The sequence below is a fragment of the Bombyx mori genome, chromosome 16 (assembly GCF_030269925.1).
Source record: "Bombyx mori chromosome 16, ASM3026992v2".
NCBI classification, from domain to species: domain Eukaryota; kingdom Metazoa; phylum Arthropoda; class Insecta; order Lepidoptera; family Bombycidae; genus Bombyx; species Bombyx mori.
Window position 1 is genome coordinate 10,122,696 of NC_085122.1, and position 21,929 is coordinate 10,144,624.

At 41.7% G+C, this 21,929-nt stretch overlaps 1 protein-coding gene across 5 annotated transcripts in view; it reads left to right on the plus strand.

The window, feature by feature from the left end:
- LOC101742496 (lysosomal acid glucosylceramidase) overlaps positions 1-12,885 on the plus strand; it is a 41,661-nt gene extending 28,776 nt beyond the window's left edge. For 4 of the 5 annotated variants that reach the window (XM_021348452.3, XM_021348453.3, XM_004926823.5 and 1 more), the window contains 5 exons: positions 2,885-2,995; positions 4,046-4,193; positions 9,187-9,254; positions 10,771-11,057; positions 12,717-12,885. In XM_021348452.3, the coding sequence (XP_021204127.2) occupies positions 2,885-2,995; positions 4,046-4,193; positions 9,187-9,254; positions 10,771-11,057; positions 12,717-12,846 (744 nt within the window). In that variant the 3' untranslated portion in view covers positions 12,847-12,885. The other variant, XM_062673101.1, reaches the window with a different exon arrangement.
- The last annotated feature ends 9,044 nt before the right edge of the window (positions 12,886-21,929 follow it).

Genomic DNA, 21,929 nt, shown 5'->3' on the forward strand with positions numbered 1-21,929 from the left:
GTGTAATGTCTTTTGTCGAGTTGGATTCTAAGCCCCAACGTCCCAGTTTTACAGTACAACGAATGCTCTGCTGCTAACATGGTTTCTATTTATTTATTTATTACAAAACTTATTACAAAATAAATAAATAAAATAATAAATATTTACTAAAAATCACGCCACGTTAACTGGTCCCGTGCTAAGTTCGTAAAGAACTTGTGTTACATGTACCAGATAACGGAAATAAATGTAAGTTTTTTTATTATACACATACATATATTTAATCGACATCCATAACCCTAGAAAATACATTTTATATTTATCATATAAAATATCCTCCCTTGGCGGGATGCGAACCCGCAACCCCCTTGTGTAGTGACCATGTCACTCGCCACTACACCAGACAGACGGCCGTGGTGGTACTTAACCGTGTGGTTTTTTTTTATTGCCCTTGTAGGCAGATGAGCACACGGTCTGTCTTAAGCTGGGTTGCTACCGTCGCTCAGGGAAGACAGCAATGCCCAGAGGACAGTCAGGCAACGGCCTACCTTTCAGTAATTTTAGCAAACACAAAAGTTTCGCTTAGTTTTTTTTTATTTTTTATTGCTTGGATGGGTGGACGAGCTCACAGCCCACCTGGTGTTAAGTGGTTACTGGAGCCCATGGACATCTACAACGTAAATGCGCCACCCACCTTGAGATATAACTTCTAAGATCTCAGTATAGTTACAACGGCTGCCCCACCCTTCAAACCCCCACGTGGGGTCTACGGACTGTCGAGGCGGTTTACCCAGTCTTTTATGGCTGGGTGAATCGTGGCCGAGGACGCCTCACCTTCCGTCTGGTGCAGGTGCTGACTGGGCACGGATGCTTCGGGAAGTACCTGCACCGGATAGGAGCTGAGCCGACGACGAGGTGCCACCATTGTGGACACGACCTGGACACGGCGGAGCATACACTCGCTGTCTGCTCCGCTTGGGAGGTGCAGCGCCGTGTCCTTGTCGCAAAGATAGGACCAGACTTGTCGCTGCCTAGCGTCGTGGCGTCGATGCTTGGCGGCGACGAGTCTTGGAAGGCTATGCTCGACTTCTGCGAGTGCACCATCTCGCAGAAGGAGGCGGCGGGGCGAGTGAGGCAAAGCTCTCCTCACTATGCAGAAACCCGCCGCCGCCGAGCAGGGGGTCGGGACCGGGGTCCCGTCCGTAACCCGGCTCCCTAAGAGCTTCGGGCTCCACCCGCTTTGTGCGGGGAGGAACCTAGGCGTGGGGCGGCGTGGTAGGTCGCGTTCCCCCGACCGCTCCGGGGGAAGGTGTAGCGCGGCACTATCAATCGGGCTCTTGGCCCGTCGACCGAGGGAACCGGCGGTCATGTTGCTGGCGGCCGCCGGTCCGGCGTCTGGGGGACGGCGGGATGGATGTAATGTGCTCTGCGTAAACCCTGTCCCGCCGTCTCAATAGCTCCGACTGGGTTTCCGCCCGGTCCGGGGTAGGGCGCCGGCTGTGAGCGGCAGGAGTTTTTAGTGAGGTTCGACTCCCACATACCCCACCTGCCGTGCGGGTGGGGATCCGGCGATTTTATCCTGTGGTAAAAAAAAAAAAAACCCTTCAAACCGAAACGCATTACTGCTTCACGACAGAAATAGGCAGGGCGGTGGTACCTACCCGCGCGGACTCACAAGAGGTTCGACCACCAGTAAACCAGTTTACATCTAGAAAAATCTTGATAGTTAAGACATAACAGTGCTAATACTATTCTAGCAGTTTTATCAAACATTTAAATATTTAAATGAATAAATAGTAAAAAGAAAATATTGTACAAAATATTGTAATTGTATAGCTCTTATATTGTACACTATTCCCCTCTTATACATCGTATTTCTCTCTGCTAATGGTTTGCTGGAAGAAAACTCATGAATGAGTTAAGCTCGCCTTTGTACATAGTATTTAGACATTCTTTAAATCTGTTTTTATTGTATTTTCTTTTGTGTACAATAAGTATAAAATAAATAAATAAAGAAAAGGAGTTAATGGTATCGCATATATGTATAGTTATGGGATCTCCTTTCTTTAGTTGCTCACTCTTGATAGAGTGGTAGTGGTTCATAACGCTGCCTTTTCATTGGCTAAAGCAGTCCCCGCGATGCCACCACTTTTTGGGGTCTTCAGCATCTCTGGTTCTTCGGACTAAGGACGTCTGTGTCACAGCTTTGATGATGTCGACCGTGTAACCGCTTGTCCTCCGCCCGTCGGTTATTGGATACTGAGCTTAAAATAGCAAAATTACTCACTCTTAAAAACGGTTATATTAACTCGATTTGTTCAGGATCTACCAAGATTTAAATGATTGATCGCTTTCTGTCTCTTTCACGAAGATTCAAATTCAAATCAAATCAATTTTTTTTAGTCAACATAAATGAAAGTACATGCTTGTTGAACGTCAAAAAGAACTACCGCCAATTCACAAAAACTTGCCTCCGTTCTGAGGAGAACTGACAAGAAATTCACCGGGCATGTCTATTTTTTTTTAATTTTTTTTTTTTTTTTCAAATATTCATTTTTACAAGAGGTATTCTAACGTAACAATTATTGCAATCTTGAAATGCCCGGAGCGAGCAACTCATTTCCAAGTTGTGCAATCTTCTAGATAATCATTGACTTTATAGTAAGCTTTATTGCTTTATTTTATTGCCCTTGTAGGCAGACAAGCGCACGGCCCACCTGATGGTGAGAGGTTACTGTCGCCCATGGACTTCAGCAATACCAGGAGCAGAGCCAAGCCGCTGCCTACCGTTTTTAATGTGGTCGAAAGAGACAAAATACATTGTTAATAGCCATTGGTTACGTTGTAATAATGAATAAAGTCGCAAGATGTTGTATGTCATAATCTGTAATTAACCAATTTTCAGGGTTCATGGATTGTTGATTATCTAGGACCGACAATCAAGAATTATGATCCCACAATTAAGATTCTTGGTATTGACGATCAAAGGAATACACTACCTATTTGGTTTACAGCAGTGAGTTACGATTCATTCTATTTTCTTTATAGGAATTCACAATTTTTTTTACACCAGTCAGTTGGCTGAATTGACGACTTACTCTCGTGGCTTATAGACATCTAGAATGCCGCCACCCATCATGAGAGATTAAGTCGAAGTGTCGGTTGTATTGTGTAATAGCTGTTACACCCTTCACTCCGGAACGCATGACAGCTACGCGACTAAAACAGTCACAATATTGGAACTTATTCGTTCAATAATTTTCTTCTTCTTTTTCTCCACTTTATCCCACTAGGTGGGGACGGCACAGCAAATTTTTCTATTCCATTCACTTCTATCAGCCGTCGTCATAACATTCACTCCTCTCTCTTTCATATCGTCATTCAGACACTCCATCCATGTCTTCTTCGGTCGACCTCTTCCCCATCTACCTTACACTACCATTTCCAAATATCTCCTAGTCACATGCATCTTCTCTCTGCTTTCGTTCAATATTTTTACCATAAGCAAATCCGTTTTGTTGAGGTATACACATTTTTACGCAGTTTTGATGAAAATAGTCTTTCATCGTGAAAATCGTTGGTGAGTCCGTGTCAGGCACGTGTTTACAAGGAAAATTCCTTCTACCAACGTCCACATCGGTATTTCGGTCACGATGTCATTCAGAATTATAATATGTATATTAATATTTTTATTATTATTATTATTTTGTCTTTTTTTTGTTTTTATTGCTTTGAAGGCTGGACGAGCTCACAGCCCACCTGGTGTTAAGTGGTCGCTGGAGCCCATAGACATCTACAACGTATATGCGCCACCCATCTTGAGATATAAGTTCTAAGGCCTCAGTATAGTTACAACGGCTACTCCACCCATCAAACCGAAACGCATTACTGCTTCACTGCAGAAATAGGCGGGGTGGTGGTACCTACGCGTGCGGACCCACAAGAGGTCCTACCACCATTAGAGGTCCTACCATCAGACCTGGTAACATAGACCTTTAGGTCATATATTATTAGGAAAATGTTCATTACTTTGGGGTATAAACATTAAACCAAATTTATTTCACAGGTAATGTTGAAGCGTCCCGAAGTTGCGCAGGTTCTTGATGGGATCGCCCTCCACTTTTATTTTAACGATATAACGCCGCCTTCAATGGCAACGACGGTTCTTAAAGACTATCCAGACCTTTTCTTAATATCCACGGAGGCTTCGATTAGTTGGGTTTACCTTTTTTATTATACGATGCCAGGTGGTGGAGGAAAGTCCTCGAATAGAGGCCACGGATGGGTTTTTTTTTTTTTTTTTTTTTTTTTTATGATTGAAAGTTTACTGGTGGCCCGAAGGCCTTTCCAGTTTCACCAGGACAGGTGGGCGAGCAAAGGCTCAGCCAAGAGGGGTGGGATTTGCTAACAACTGCCCGAGCGCCTCCGAAGGAGACCTAACAACTCAAGAGCAATTGTTTCGCGAATGAATCTACTACCGGATCGGAATCGCGACCCGCTGAGAAGATCCGGCGAGAAACTCAGCGGGCTGATGCATGGGTTAGGTTGCACGTCGACCTCTTTGTCGAGTTCGACGAGTACGGTTACCGGGGTCCCTAAGCCTGCCCCTAGTATTAGAGCTGAAGGCATCTAATGAAAAGGTTATTGGATCTGATGGATCCGTAAGGACGTGTCTAGGGCGTCGACGGTGACTGGCTCCTGCATGATCAGGATTCGGGGAGTAGTCAGCGGCGGCAACGATAAGGCGATTATCATGACGCATAGCCTTATAGAAGTATCGTTCCGACGCTGACTTCATGTATTTCCGAATTGATTCGAGGCCCAGGTCGTCGTGTAGGTCAACGTTCCTCACGAACCACGGAGCCCCGACAGCTAACCTGCAAAAGCGGGATTGTAGGGATTGGAGGGTGTCTATGTGTGTGCGGGCCGCGTGAGCGAACACCACACTCGCGTAAGTCATGACGGGCCTTATGCAAGTTTTGTAAAGTGTCACCTTGTTCCGAAGGGACATTTTACTCCGCTTACAGATCATGGGGTAGAGTCTACCGAGAATAAACGCGGCACGGTCACGGACTGATTTTATATGCGGGCGGAATGTCATCGATGCATCCAGGGTAACGCCCAGGTACTTGACCTTCCTGGCCCAGGGTATGGGTTGTCTAAAGAGAGTAATCGGGGGTGTGAGATTCCTCCTCCTAATCCGGGAGGAAATCCGTGTGGAGCTTCCCCTCTGAAATAGCACCGCAGTACTTTTCGCTGGGTTGATGTCTATGCGCCATTTTCGGAACCACTGTCCTAGGGCTAGGGCTGCGCTCTGAAGCTTCTTCGCGATTAGGGACTTATTTCTACTAGAATAGTAAACAGTCGTGTCGTCGGCGAATAAAGCTAAATGGGTCGGCGGCGACCGGGGAATATCGTTGACGAATAAGCTAAATAGGAGGGGTGAGAGGACAGAGCCTTGCGGGACTCCAGCTGTGAGAGGTCGTGGGGAGGAGCGGGTTCCCTCGACTCGATATCGAAAAGAGCGGTTCGACAAGAAGTCCCGTATGATGAGCACGAGACTATCCGGCACGCCCATGTTGAATAGTTTGAAAATCAAACCATTGTGCCAGACTTTGTCGAACGCTTTTGCGACGTCGAAGAAGAGAGCTCCCGTGTATAACGGTTTTGGTCGATTAAGCCCCACAAGAATGTGCTCCGTGAGGCGGTGCACCTGTTGAACGCATGAGTGATTTGTACGGAATCCGAATTGTTCATCGATAAGAATGCCCTTGGATGAGACGAAGTCTCTGAGGCGTTTGTAGAGCAGACGCTCATACAGTTTGCCTAGAGACATGAGGAGGCTAATCGGGCGGTAGCTCGTCGGATGATTTTTTGGTTTACCGGGTTTATGTATGCCGATAACGTCCGCTTCTTTCCACACCGCGGGAAAGATACAGTTCGCCATAGCGGCATTGAAAATAGATGCCAACATCACGATGAGTTGGACGGGTAGAAGTTTAATAACGCGGTTGGATATACCGTCGGAACCGGGAGCCTTGCGAGGACGTAGGTCTTTGATCAAGTCTTTAACTTCCATCGGGGTGACGGGTGGTAACGCATCAGAGGGTGGCAAGGAAGCTCTGCGTTCTACCTCACTGTCTACTAATTCTACATGAACAGGGTCCACGGATTGAGTGCTGGGCGTGCACTGGGTTTGCAATGTATCGGCCAGCAGCTCTGCTTTTTCGTCATCATCGAACGCCGCGAGTCGGCCTGAGGGGCCTACGAGGGGGGGCATAGTTACTACCGTATCCGATTTGAGAGTACGAGCTAAGCGGTAGTAAGACCTTTGAGAGGGCGCGAGTCCTTCTAAGAAGTCAGACCATCTGGCATCTCGGACTTCGGTGATGCGAGACTTTACGTCGCGTTGTAGGGCACGCATTCGAATACGATTTTCCGCGGTAGGATACCTATCGTACGCACGGATCGAGGCGTTCTTAGCTCTAAGGAGTTCCCTAATATCGTCGGGCAATTTGAAGCGGTGAAGGAAGTCCTCCGCTACAACTTGCTTCGATGACCTATCTAATGTCGAGGTGATGTGTGACGTTACGATGTCTATGGCTTCAGCGGTATCCTGAGGAGACGGGATAGAGTCCGGACTAAACGGAAGCGATGGTGGATCAGATTCAGCCAGGCTGATGCCCAGCGTGTGCCAATCCACCACAGTCCTCGTGACGGGAACGGAATCGGGAGCGCGACCGAGCTTCATAACGACGGGACGGTGGTCTGAATCTAACTCTGAAACTACTTCGATCGAGTGTAAGCGCAGAGTTACGTTTTTTAATAACGCTATGTCGAGTATATCCGGGCGATGCGCGATATTTAGCGGGTAGTGAGTCGGGGTTAGCGGAGCGACGATATCGAAGGCGAGATCATCGACTAACGCGTCAAGCCGCCTGCCATTCGGGGTTGTGGTGTGTGAGTTCCACCTGATGTGTTTACAATTTAGGTCGCCCGCCAGAATGACAGAGCTCCCCATACCGAGCAGCGCCTCGATATCACTGCTTAGAACGATCTTATCCGGTGGAAGATAAACGGACGCGATAACGATCGGCGCGTGTCCCGTCAGTGAGATTCGGCACACTGATGCTTCGATATTAGCGAGCGCGGGAGGATCGAGCGGGACGCAATGCAGGGCTCTTCTATAGTAAATGACGGTACCACCACCACGGGCAGAGAGCCTGTCGTTCCTGACCATGTTATAGTTCGCGATTTTAGGGTTACGGCGCGCGGGCTTAAGTAGGGTCTCCTGCACTAAAAAGATATCAATTTGGTGGTCACGCAGAAAGTCAGAAACCTGATCACGTTGATTTGCGAGACCGTAAGCGTTAAAAAATCCTATCGTTACGGATAGGGGCTTTATTCTACTTATATACGCCATTGATTACCGGCGGAGTGAGGGGAGGACGTACGTATTTAATGACGCGTATACGTCGGCGTATTCCTGCACAACGGCGATAAAGTGTTGTGCAGTGGAGGCAGCGCGAATGGCGTCGCCCAAAGCGTTAACGCGCTCAAAGTTGATCGACTGAAAGAAGTCGATCGCTAAAGCGAGATTGTCGGACGCGGTCGGAGGGCAAGTCGCGGGAGAGGGACGAGTCGCGGGGGCGGGACGAATCGCGGAGGAGGGAGTTGTAGCCGTGTTCGTGTACGGCAGCGGTTTTGCCCAGGCCGAGACACTGGGCACCGCCGCCGGAACGAACGCTGGCTTAGCCTGCGTCGCAGAGGGTGCCGAGGCTTTGATGTCTGGGCCGGAAGCTCGGAGGCGGTTTTGGCGGGCGACGCGGCGATTTATTTTAGGGGCTCGGGGGCAACCACGGTAATTCGCGGGGTGACCCTGTGTTCGACACAGGACGCAGCTAGGCGGTTCCGTCGCGGTTTTTTGGTCGCGAGCGCAGAGGGCCGTGGCGTGATCGCCCAAACACTTAACACATCGGGGGCGCGCGTGACAGTTACGGGAAGAGTGCCCGTACAATTGACAGTTATGGCACTGGCTAGGAGTGCCTTTTTTATGGGGGGCTTCGACAGCGATACCAGAGAGCCTACAGACGGTCTGTGTGTTAAAGATTTTCTTACCCTCGGGGGTAGGCTGGAGAGCGACAAGAACCATATTATATGGCTCCCTACCGCGACCGGTGTGCATACGGTGCACAGAATTCACTGGTAGGCCTTGTTCTAACAGGTCGGCTTTTACGAGCTCTACATCTAACTCTTTAGGGATTCCGCGTATTACAACGCGGAGTTCGCGCTCCTCCTGGAGCGTATACGTATGGAGCCACGGATGGGTACCAGGAGCGTGGGGCGTCCTCCAACCAGGTTGACCGACGACTTAGTGCGCACGGCGGGAAGTCTTTGGATGCGGAAGGCGGAGGACCGCATTCTGTGGAAGGCATTGGGGAAGGCCTATGTCCAGCAGTGGGCGGATAAAGGCTGATGATGACCTTTTTTATTTGCGTTAACTGGGACTATCATAATTCAAAATAACCAAAAACACTAGGATTGATTAGTTTTTAGCAGTAGCTCACGGGCCAGGCTCAGCATTGTAAATTAGGAGAGACCTATGTCTATTTTTTTTTTATTTTTTTTTTATTGCATATTTGGTTTGACGAGCTCACTGCCCACCTGCTGTTAAATGATTACTGGAGCCCATAGACATCTACAATGTAAATGCCGCCACTAACCTTGAAATATAAGTTCTAAGGTCTCGAGTATAGTTACAATGGCTGCCCCACTCTTCAAACCGAAACGTATTACTGCTTCACGGCAGAAATAGGCATGGTGATGGTACATACGCGTGCGGACTCACATGAGATCCTAGCACCAGTAATTACGCAAATTATAATTTTGCGGATTTGATTTTTATTACACGATGTTATTCCTTCACTGTGGAAGTCAATGTTTAGTCTAGGCAGTGTGCTGTCTGTTTTGTTTGGAGTCAAGGAGGAGCAATAATAATATCCTGATAAGTTGACGACCCATCCATGGCTAAGTGGTTAAGCCGCCGCCCCTCTGCAGCTCGGGGCAAAAGGCTCATTGGAATAATGAAATAATGATTACGTTATTATTCAAACAGTAATGCCTACTTGGCAAGTAGTTAGGAGGACTGAACTAGTAGTAAGTAGTAGGTTTAGCAGTAAAATATATATTATTATTAATTATTTTCAGCGGAGACAAAGGGTGTTGACCTCGGCTCTTGGGACGGCTTAGAGAAGTACGCTGTTTCTTTAATACAGGTACAATATGTTTGTAATACGCTTGGCAATTACTGAATTTAAAGTCTTAATTTTCAAATTGTTCTGTTATCTTCTGTGTATCTTTTCGTAATGTCTGTCGTTATGAACAAGGGAGACAGTGACACGGTTTCGTCACGAGCGTTGCCGATGTTCAGGCGATTCCGATTATTTTGCTATACACGCTGACAAAAACTGACAAAAAAGGGATTATTAATACGCTTTTATTAGCTTCAGACGTATGTATGTATGTATGCATGTATGTATGTAACGGAATCTTTGAACATCGTTTTGACCCCCTTCAAAACGTCGGATTAACTCGAAATTTGGTATACTTATTAAGGACCGATGACAATTAAATACTTAAAAAGAAAATTGCAAAATAAATATTTGAAAAATTGAAATCCAACTAAAAAATAGAAAATAAATTTTAAGAAATTTGAATTAAAAATAGTGTAAGAAAAAATGATTTTATTGTAAAAAAGCGTGGGGCGCTTTTCAGGATATTATCAAAATAAACCTTCTACTCGTATCTGTTCATTAAATATTTATAACTTGTACTTATACGATGCACCTCACTCTTCTTTACAATAAAATCTAATTTTGATTAAATTTTTTCAATTGAATTTAATTCAAATTTACTAAAATTTATTTTCAATTTTTTATTTGGATTTTCTATAAAAGCGTCTTTTGTTATTTTTTTAAAACTACATATTATTTATTTTGCTATACACGCTGAAAAAAACTGACAAAAAAATCGGTTGACTGTAAAGTCGGTTTACTGACGATAGTTGAACGTAACAACGTCATAAGAAAATACTGATGGAATGGTTTCATTTTTCAAAAGAAAATTTTAATTTTATTTTTTGATAGATATTTTGTATGGAAAATTGACACCACATTCACTTTTCACTGAACTTCATACTTGACGAAAACATGTAAATGTATTATTGTATAGCAGCTGCCCACGCGGATGCATCGCTCACTTAAGTAGGAGAGAGACAGATACCGAACGCTGCCGAAAGCGGAGTCCGATTGTGCCTCTTTGTCGCTCGTTGCGCGCTCTCGCTTGCACTTCAAGCCTTAAATAGAACGCCTCAATGAGTCATGTTTTTTCGTGCGTGCAGCCGGCTCTATCGAATTATAAGACGTTGTCACGTCAAAAGGGATTATTTTGCTACACACCCTGACAGAAACTGACAAAAAAAACCCGGCTATTTTCAAGTGCCCAGTAGAAACACTATGTACACACGACGTTTTCAATCGTTTCTGTACTAACCACGTTTCAAAATTAATGGTATTTCATAGAAAAGTAATTTATAGCTTATTTAAGAAATGAATATTGTTTTAATTGTGTGATTCGATGAATAATAATACATGAGTTGCCGTGACTTCAAGACTACTTCCAGCCTCGAAAGTAATACACTAGGATCGTAGTCAAACGTGAAAAATATTTCTGTTCTAGCTATAGAAGCATGTTAAAATAAGTAATATTTTAAATCTTTAAAATTAATTGCAGGACTTGAACTATAACTACACCGGTTGGATAGATTGGAATTTGTGTCTCGATACTGAAGGTGGTCCAAATTGGGTCCAAAATTATGTCGACTCGCCGATTGTTGTCGACGCGGAGGCAGGTGTCTTCTACAAGCAGCCGATATTCTATGCTATGGGTCATTTTTCTAAGTTCATCCCTAGAGGCTCGAGGAGGATCAAGTCTACGGAGAAATATAACTGTTCAAACGCTTTGAAACATGTAGCCTTTTTGACACCAGAAAATACTATCGTCGTGGTTCTTCTTAACGAGTAAGTTGTTTAGAGAACGGAGTTTAATAAAAGAGGGACCCGATTCAGTGGAAAAGGTGTTTGAGATCTGCTTCGGGATTTCATGTCCTATTTTAATTTGAATCGAGTCGCGTGATACGAAGGTCGTTAATGCGATGTCAATAACGAGAAAATAAGCCTGTACTAAAAATAAATAAATAAATAAATAAATATTTACTAACAATCACGCCACATTAACTAGTCCCGTGAAAAGTTTGTAAAGAACTTGTGTTACAGGTACCAGATAACGGAAATAAATGTAAGATTTTTATTATACACATACATATATCTAATATACATCCATAACTCTGGAAAATACATTTTATATTTATCATACAAATATCTTCCCTTGGCGGGATTCGGACCCGCGACCCCCTTGTGTAGTGACAATGTCACTTAACACTACACCAGACGGCCATTGATGCTATTGTGTCCGTTTCTGCCAGCAATATTGCGTGCAGATCTCTTCTCTTTTTCTCCACCTTATCCCACTAGGTGAGATCGGCACAGCGAATTTTTCTATTCCATTCTCTTCTATCAGCCGTCATCTCAACACTCACTCCTCTCTCTCTCATATCGTCATTCATACATTCCATCCAAGTCTTCTTCGGTCGACCTCTTCCCCCTCTACCCCAGACCTGAAGACTACAATAGCCGTGAAATAATACGTTTAAGATTACAGTCCCATCAAAAAGTAAAATAAAAAGATAAAGGCCAATTAAACATGTACTTTCTATCTCGTATGATAAGTCTTTTAGGCTCTAATCAAGAAAATACATATGAGTATACAATCCTGTTTTCTCTAACATTATATTCGTGTATTTTTTTTAATGTTTAGATGGGTGGACGAGCTCACAGCCCACCTGGTGTTAAGTGGTTACTGGAGCCCTTAGACATCTACAACGTAAATGCGCCACCCACCTTGAGATAGTTCTAAGGTCTCAGTATAGTTGCAACGGCTACCCCACCCTTCAAACCGAAACGCATTACTGCTTCACGGCAGAAATAGGCGTGTATATCTAAGTCTCTCTCTGGTTCCACTAGTACTGATGGTGAGGACATTCTGAACTCACGGTATGCGATCATATCCTTCGACTTAATGTGTAGGTGCCGTTGCTAAGGCAAGGAATACTTCGACTGGATTCAGGAATCACCCACGTCCGAGTCCCCAGGCTCTAAGTGTATTTAACAATGAGTCGGTGACCCGAAAAGGATTTTGACCTGAAGTCTATAAGTTCTTTAGTGACTTCAATAAGCCAAACGCATGTTTACGTTCGGACAAGTCAAATATGCTTTGTTATGGCATATTTCCCAGGTCGGGTTAGTCCAAAATCAGAGGTAAATTACATTACTGGTGGTAGGACCTTTTGTGAGTCTGCGCGGGTAGGTACCACCGCCCTGCCTATTTCTGCCGTGAAGCAGTAATGCGTTTCGGTTTGAAGGGCGGGGCAGCCGTTTTAACTATACTTGAGACCTTAGAACTTATATCTCAAGGTGGGTGGCGTATTTACGTTGTAGATGTCCATGGGCTCCAGTAACCACTTAACATCAGGTGGGCTGTGAGCTCGTCCACCCATCTAAGCAATAAAAAAAAATTACTTTATAACTGTTTCTTCATGGATTTTCTCTCTGATTTCACAGAGATAACAAAGACAGAGTTATTCGTTTGAAGTTCGGTGACAATCAAGCGAAGGTGCTTGTCGAGGGAAAGTCTATAATCACCGTCGAGTTCAACAACGAAGTTCAAGACGATTCTTGCGACTGTGATTGATTGCGAATAAACAGAATCTAATAAAGTTTGGGAATAAAATGTGTTTTTTTTTTTTATTTTAAGGCCTTAATCTCCTTAATCTCCTATAAATCTCCTACAAAAAGCTAGTTTGGATTTTCCGTGTCAGTAAAATATGTTACTAGCTGTTACACGCGGCTTCATCCGTGTCGAAAAAGAAATATAACAGGGTAATTTCCCGTGGGAGTTAAATGTTTTTTATCCCGATAGAAGGTAGCCTATGTCACTGTATTGACCTAATACTAGAGGAAAGTAACCAAACTACTGGCTACTATTTTCTTTTTGTCTCGAAAATATTTTTTTTTTTTTTTTTATTGATTACATGAATGGACGAGCTCACAGCCCACCTGGTTTTAAGTGGTTACTGGAGCCCATAGACATCTACGACGTAAATGCGCCACCCACCTTGAGATATAAGTTCTAAGATCTCTATAGAAAATAAAAACTATTCAAAAATTAATCATTTATTGACGTAACAATAATCAGAGATATATTTTAAAAGAGCTAAGTAACATCTTATTTTTATAATATTATAATAATTATTAAATTGAGCATTAAACAAAATTGTTAATAAACAATAAATATGGGACAGGTACTCAAATATGGGCTACTACATATAGAAACTTATAATTTTTTGTACGAAAATAACTATTATAAATGTTTAACTTATAAAACATCACATAACTTTGGTAGTTGGTATAAAATTACTTAATTTACTTACAAAAATCAAATTCTGGCCAAGCACAGTCACTATGTGCCATATGTGTCTATTATTACTTAAAAAAATCAAGTCAATCTGTCACTTCGTTTGGGCGTGACAGAAGGACAAATAAGCAAAAAAATACATGTGTGCAATTCACACGTGGTAGAAGTGAAACCTTCCAAAATTAAAATACAATTATCCTAAACGTCTTAAAATTTTGTCATTAGTAAATAATTGTAAGGTGGCGCCCTCTGTGAATTGATATTTTAATTTCACGAATAATCCTAAATTAAAATTCACAACAAGAGCTTTCATACACACGTTAGTATTAAAAAAATCTCACAGATGGCGCTGTATTAAATAGTATGTATATTTCTGTCTCATTCTTTTGTATTTGTGTCTCTTACCTGTCGTTTTTTCCGTTGCATCCGGTTTGAAATCACAACGATTCTAAAGAAGTTTTCACTTCAACAAACAAACATTCACATTTGTAATATTAGTATGGATTCCTATATTGCATTCAAGTTCTGATGGCCAAAAACCGACCGACCTGTGTGTGTCTAGGTTTGTGTGTATTTGTTTTTTATTGCTTTTGTCGGTAAACGAGATACGTCCTATCTGACGTCAAACAGTTACCGTCGATCATGGTCATCGCAAATGTTAGGAACACCAGCAAACCGTTCCTTACTGCTGATGACTTTTGAAAATACGTCTAAAGAAGGACAAGCCTTAGTGCTCAGGCGATAGCGTGGAAGGAACTTGATTGCAATGCCAAATGGTACGCGGCAAAACGATCTCTAGAGACGCACTGTCGAAGAAAGCTGTGGAATTTCTTAGAACACTTCCGAGTTATGTTATTGTATGTATATTTGTATTTACTGTAACTTTTCTTAAAACATAAAGGTAAGAGTATACATTTACCAAAACGTGAAGGCAAGAGTGCACATTTGCTGGGAAATGTACATATTATTATACATTATATTCAGTTCACGTATACCTAACTTTTTTGCAAATGTGCACATTTACCGGGAAAAGTGTACATTTCCCAAGAGTGTACATTTACCGTAACATATTTAATCTACTGATGCTAGGATGTATCTTGACCCCACTGGCTAGGTACGACCATCTTAACTATTTTCTATTACGATGAGCTTCGGTTTGAAGTTTGGTACATTTTGTCACACCAATACAATTTAAAATTCGTTTTTAAGTCACGTTACTTAGCACCCGGTGAATCGTGAACACATAACTTGAGGAATGACAGGCTTTTTTGTTTAGGGGACATTTCGCTTAATACACGACATTTATCTTTGTACTATTTTTAATTGAACTTATAGTTAAGGGTAGATCTTAGGGATATTCAATAAAACTATGGGTTGGTCACTAGTATCGAATTTCGAATTCTAATCATACTTAAACAATTTTCGATTTAAAGGGATAATTAGAACAAGACGCGGGCGCACGCTACTCAGCTACTCACACTCAAACGGAAGCGCCCGGAACATAAATTATACACTCTGTCAAAAGACTGACATAGATACTAAAAACTATGTATAGCGAACGGGCATGGGGCATACGGCCGCGAGAGTGACGTACCTACAGGTCGGCTTGCAGGTTGAATGGAGTAAACTTCAATTATGTTTACTCCATTCAAAAAGCTGAATAAGTTTTTTGTTATGATATTTTTTTCCAAATCTTAAACTTTAAATGGCTCTCCTGTAAAGTTGCAAAAATGTCGCTTATTCCAAACAATCTATCACCCCTGGATATGTTCAACTGTAAAAGTAAAAAAACATTATGTAAAATTCTTATATTTTTACAACGTTCTATCAAATTTCACCCAATGTGAAACGAAGCTCGTAAATTCCAAGACACAGAACTGAGTCTTCTTAATTGTTAACAGGATGTCTTTGTTAAGCCCCCATCTGATCAATTGAGCAACGTTTTACTATCGTTAATGGAGCTGCTGTGACCAAGACGTATCTATTGCCACTTCCAAACTGTATCAAAAACATACATCTCATTTCGTATGACTGGTGCGTATTTCATATTTTACTGGTGGTAGGACCGCTTGTGAGTCCGCGCGGGTAGGTAACACCACCCTGCCTATTTCTGCCATGAAGCAGTAATGCGTTTCGGTTTGAAGGGTGGGGCAGCCGTTGTAACTATACTTGAGACCTTAGAACTTATATCTCAAGGTGAGTGGCGGCATTTACGTTGTAGATGTCTAGGGCTTCAGTAACCACTTAACACCAGGCTGTGAGCTCGTCCACCCATCTAAGCAATAAAAAAAACAAAGAAGTAAAACGTTCGTGATACCAGAAGTACGTTGCTCGATCCCTTTTTTTTCGAGCCATGGGCCGAGCCTTCTGCTGAGGTCCCCGAGCCTATGTGGCGCGCAGCTTATGCAGGACTGGTCCGCAAGCGCAAAAGAGTGGACAGTGGATCCAAGGGCGTGAATTTAGGGCCCTAGCCACTAAACGACTCCTCTTCACCCTCGCCCAAGCGTCCAATCTCCCCTAAAGTCAGACTCCGAATTGTTTTTAATACGCTTTTATTAGCTTCAGACGTATGTATGTTAGTATGTAACGGAATCTTTGAATGATTTTGCCCCCTTCAAAACGTCGGATTAACTCGAAATTTGATATACTTATTAAGGACCGATGACATTATTTTTAATTTTTTTATCACAACTATTATTTATTTTTTATTACTTAGACGGGCGAACGTGGTGCCGTACTATATGGTGTTACTTACTCGAATTACTACCTCGCTGCAGAGAGGCAAGGTGTTGGTTACCAGCCGTATGCACGTGCGGTCTTACAAGACGCCCTACCACCAGTAATAACGCAAATATAATTTTTGCGGGTTTGGTTTTTGTTACAAGATGATATTGCTTCACCGTGGAATTCGCTCGTGAACATTTCAGTACGTCTTTCATTAAAATAATTACTAATAGTTCTAAACATAAATAGAAAACAGACGATACCTAACTATTCGGCGTCCATAATACGGTTTATCATTACTAATAACTTTTTTAAATCGAAAATCGATTCCCAAAATTGAACTCTGGCATTTACCCGTGGTAGGGTAATTACGCCAATTAAAATTTTTGTGGGTTTGATTTTTGCTTACGCGATGCTACTCCTTCATCGTGGAAGTAATTTCTGAAAATACACTAAGTACGTTTTTCATTAGAAAATTTTTTACAGGACTGCGGGATTCGAACATCGGCACAGTCGTATCGCTCGATACGAATGCACCGGGCGTCTTATCCTTTAGTCTACGGCGATACTTGTATCAACTTTAATACGTTTTGTATTGACTTGTTTTGTTCCATGTGTTTGTTTATTTAGGCAATGAAACATAAAAAATAGATCAGCGTGTCTTACATTACATTCAACTTTCTCGAAACAAAAACAATTCACAATTAATAAAATCTAAGAAGACTAAGTGTCCTTCTTTTATTAGTACAAATATCAAGACGAGTTCCATGTTGGTCATTAAGCCAGTGTGGTCAATCTACATTCCGCTTGAGTGTGCGCATGAATCACAATGGCAGTGGTCCGATATCTACTAGAGTAAAGGTCTGTGTTCCATTGACGTCTTTATATTACCTCTGTTAGGCGAATACCGGAAGTCTTAGGAGTGGGTAATATCGGTTTTGCCGCGTATCGAATCGTATCTATATATCGAGGATCAATATCGGATATTGAATCTATATATTTTCTGAATCTATATATTGATGGCTGCTAGTAGATTTTCTCGATTCATGATATTTGAGATTTGAAACGATACGCTGATATAATATCGTAGTAGATATAGATTTAAGTCAACGTTATACGGTTGGTTTTCTGATATCAATTTATAATATGATTTTAAAGTAATAAAAAGAACATGAAAATAAAAATATAAAAAAAACTTTCCTTCATGCTTTTACCAGGCTTAGGACTGGCTACATTATTTTCAGTTTTTAGTATTTTGTGTCATAATTTAAAATTACAAAATATACCAAAAGAGTGTATATTTCAAAAGTTTAATACAAACACAAGAAATAAACTCAATTATTTGGATTCAACTAAAAATAGAAAAATGTGTACTTTAAAAATCAAACACAAAAAACTTAAGTATTTATAAACACTTGTCCAAAAATTCTAGTTCAAGGTCAAAGCGCGTGAAATTAAATTCAACGATGCAAATAGGCTATACTGCATTCAAGTTAGGGTCGAAAGTTGAAACTTCTTTCCTTAATTGTATCCTGCTGATACGCTAAGAATAATCTACAGACATATGGACTTAAATATAAGGTTTACAATTGTATGGATAATGCCTGTTTCTGTTTCATTCATCACATGATATCCCTATCGTGCGCTCACTCACTCTGGCCGATTCGATACGAACCAAACGAATATTGCTGATATTAACGAATCGGTACGATATGCCGATGCGCATCACATCGAGCAATATCGTGTATCGGCTGATATCGAAATATAGATTTCGATTCACGAATCGGTACGATATGGCGATGCGCATCACATCGAGCAATATCGTGTATCGGCTGATATCGATATATAGATTTCGTGCGGGGCGATATCGGATTCAACGATATTGCTGCGATATATAGATATTGAATCTAGATACGATTTATATCACCCACTCCTAGGAAGTCTACGAATGACATATCGTATACAATGAGTAATAATCAGTATGTTATTACATAGTCCGATGACATATGTCACTGCTCTTATTCACTGGGGTCAGTGTAGTGTTGTGTACTTGATTTATGTATTCGATTTCCGATTACAGCCGTTTCCCGAAACATAAGATAGAAGTAGCTATATTGAAATAACGTTTTAATCTACAGATAGGCTTTATTGACAAACTGTTTCATGTTATATTTACTGCTAGTCAAATCAGACTTGCTTTAATGGTCTTTGTTGAAACATCACAACCAGAGTCACGGTCGGCAACCTTGTCATCCAAAAGAGCCAAATACTGTACTATACTGACACCTTAGAACTTATATCTCAAGGTGGGTGGCGGCATTTACGTTGTAGATCATCAGCTGGGCCGTGAGCTGGTCCAACCATCTAAGCAATAAGCAATTGAAATTTACTCCAAGAGCCATTTTCTAATATGGTTTGCTTTAGTAAGAAACATTATTACGTAAATAATTAAATGAAACCGCACCAAAGAGCCGCAAGTGAGTCGCGGGTTGGCGATAACTGCTGGCCACTGCTGCCGCTAATCTGAAGATTTTCTGAAAAATTTATAGACACCCGTCCAGACGTATCGAAGTCTATGAGGAACATACTGCTACGCCGGTAAGAGTAACGCCATCTATCGCCGAATAGTCCAACGAATATAAAAAGATCTAGTAGCACCCAGAATGCTCGAGAATTACAACGCCATCTATTGTCAGGTAGCGGAAACTACTACTAGAGATGTGTGGAATATTCTCGAGAACTCTAGGGATGAGGTATCGACTATAAAAGCGTTGTAGAGATGGCACGCAGTCAAGTCAGTAATCGGAACTACTCGAAGCGAAGTAGCGAACGGATCACCTGAAGCGAAGCGGAACAAGCGAATTGAGAGTTTTAAGGTGTTTGTTGAGTGTTTTAAAATGTATGTTGAGTGTTTTAAGGGTTCTAAGTGTTGAATACAGTTTTTAGTTGTACTTTGGTGAAATTTTATTTATCCCCAAAACCTCAGCGCGTAACAATACAAATATCGACTTTGATATGTGTATAAAGGACTGAGAAAAATTAACTTGCTTAGAATTTAGAAGTCAGGTCAAGATGCTGTTACCACACAAGGATGATATGGTAGTAACTAATAGCCGGAAGAAGCGAGATTCGCATGCCCGTATCTTCTTCTTTAAAATATTTTTATGTCTTCGGTTTTCAGGAGCGATAGACACAATTAAAACAAATTATACAGTTTAATTTGGCGTTTATTATTATTAATTTATTATTTAGATTAAAATTGCGAAATTGTTTTAATTATTAAGGAATAGTTATCTAGTGACAGTACCATCAACGTACTATATAGGTGACGCGCGAGAAGTTTTAAAAAATCTATGTTGTTTCATACAATTAGTGATTGTCTTGGCTTGTATTATACTATTATAACTCTTTTGCGCGTGAGTCAATGAACTCATGAATGGCTGGACCGTTTATAACAAACAAAAATGTTTGACTATCGGATGGTTTTTAGATTAATTTATGTAGTTTATATTTTATGTTAATTTTCGAAGTACCAGCGCATCTTCAGAGCCAATAAGAGCCCACTGAGTTTCTCGCCGGATCTTCTCAGTGGGTCGCGTTTCCGATCCGGTGGTAGATTCTGCGAAGCACTGCTCTTGCTAGGGCCAGTGTTAGCAACACTTTTTATTTATTTATTTTTTATTGCTTAGATGGGTGGACGAGCTCACTGCCCACCTGGTGCTAAGTGATTACTGGAGCCCATAGACATCCACAGCGTAAGTGCGCCGCCGACCTTGAGATATAAGTTCAAAGGTCTCAGTATAGTTACAACGGCTGCCCCACCCTTCAAACTGAAACGCAACTGCTTCACGGCTGAAATAGGCAGGGTGGTGGTATCTACCTGTGCGGCCTCACAAGAGGTCCTACCACCAGGTTATATAATTAACTTATAAATTGTTGCCGATCGGGAATCGAGCTCGTGCTCCGTGGTCAATTAGTTAGGTTAACGAAGCTGTCATATTGACGTACAGGTCGATAACATCCCATCACAGTAACAAGTCACGATTTTAAATAATACGAATTACCGGTACAAACATGAAAAGTGTGACGTCTAGGTTATTGACATTATGGTTTGAACAAAAACATTATCTATTAACGGTATATATAAACAAAGATAATTTGGACTCCGGTGACCGCTTAACACCAGATGGGCCGTGAGCTCGTCTACCCACCTTAACAATAAATAAATAAATCAACGTTTTTCCGGTCCTGATAATTGGTCATAGTAATTAAATTATTGTTTTGTCAACGGTCCTAAATAGTATTCAAGTTTCAAGTTACAATTTCAAGTTAATCGGACGTCTTGTAGTTTGCTGGAAATACGTTGAAACATTTTCCGTTACACAGATTAATAGGTTACAGGTCAAGTTATGTAGCGTGTTGAATAAATAATATAAAAAAAAAAAAAAAAAAAAAATATTGAAGTCAGCGGTAGGTCAGCCCTTTAGCTCTGCCCCTGGCGTTGCCGACGTACATGGGTGGTAACCACTCACCATCAAATGGGTCGTATACTCGTCTGCCTACAAGGGCCATACAAAAATCATTTAAATATGTATTATTAATGATAACTCAAAAGCTACCAGTCAGACCTGGTTTTTTTTTTTTGCTTCGATGGGTGAAGGAGCTCACAGCCCACCTGATGTTAAATGGTTACTGGAGCCCATAGACATCTACAAGTAAATGCGCCACCCACCTTGAGATATAACTTCTAAGGTCTCAAGTATAGTTACAACAGCTGCCCCACCCTTCAAACCTAATTGCATTACTGCTTCACGGCAGAAATAGGCAGGGCGGTGGTACCTATCGGCGCGGACTCACATTATCAGCTTTGAAATAAATAAATAAATCAATCATCAATACCGCTTCACCTAGACAAAAGTTCCGAGACAACAAACACTCAAAAAAAATTACGGTCGAGGTGAGAGCCTCCTTCTTTTTTGAAGGCGGTTAAAATAAACAATTCCGTGTTATTCAACGCTCCGCGGAGTTCTCTAAAACCTTTCTTTGTCTGTGAATTATTCATTCGTAACCGGAAACATCTGTAATGTGAATGTCGGTGTGTCAATGTTACTATCAGTCTGTTATGATTCATTTTAACAGTGCATCGCGCTCTTTAAAAACAAGACCAAGCTGTATACAGAATTTAATAATTCATACAAACTTTTTGATAACACGCTTCCGATCGATCATTTCTTTTACACATATTACAATAATACTATTGTTTGAGATCATTTTTATCGGAGTGCCACTGATAAAGCCGTTTTTCTGTTTGATCTGTTGTGTATGGATTTTTTTATTTCTTAAATGGGCAGACGAGGTCACGGTCTACATGGTGGTAAGGGATTACCAGGCCTATAGATATCATAAACGTAAATATAGACACCCTTCTTAAGACATGCTTTTTTTATTTTTTTATTGGCCTTGTGGGCAGACGAGCATACGACCCCCCTGATGGTGAGTGGTTACCGTCGCCCATGGACTACAGCAATGTCAGGGGCAGAGCCAAGCCGCCGCCTATATAATCTCAGTCTTGAGTTTAAAGGATTTATCCTTACCCTTAGAAATATAAGTATATATATATAGAACAGAAATAGGCA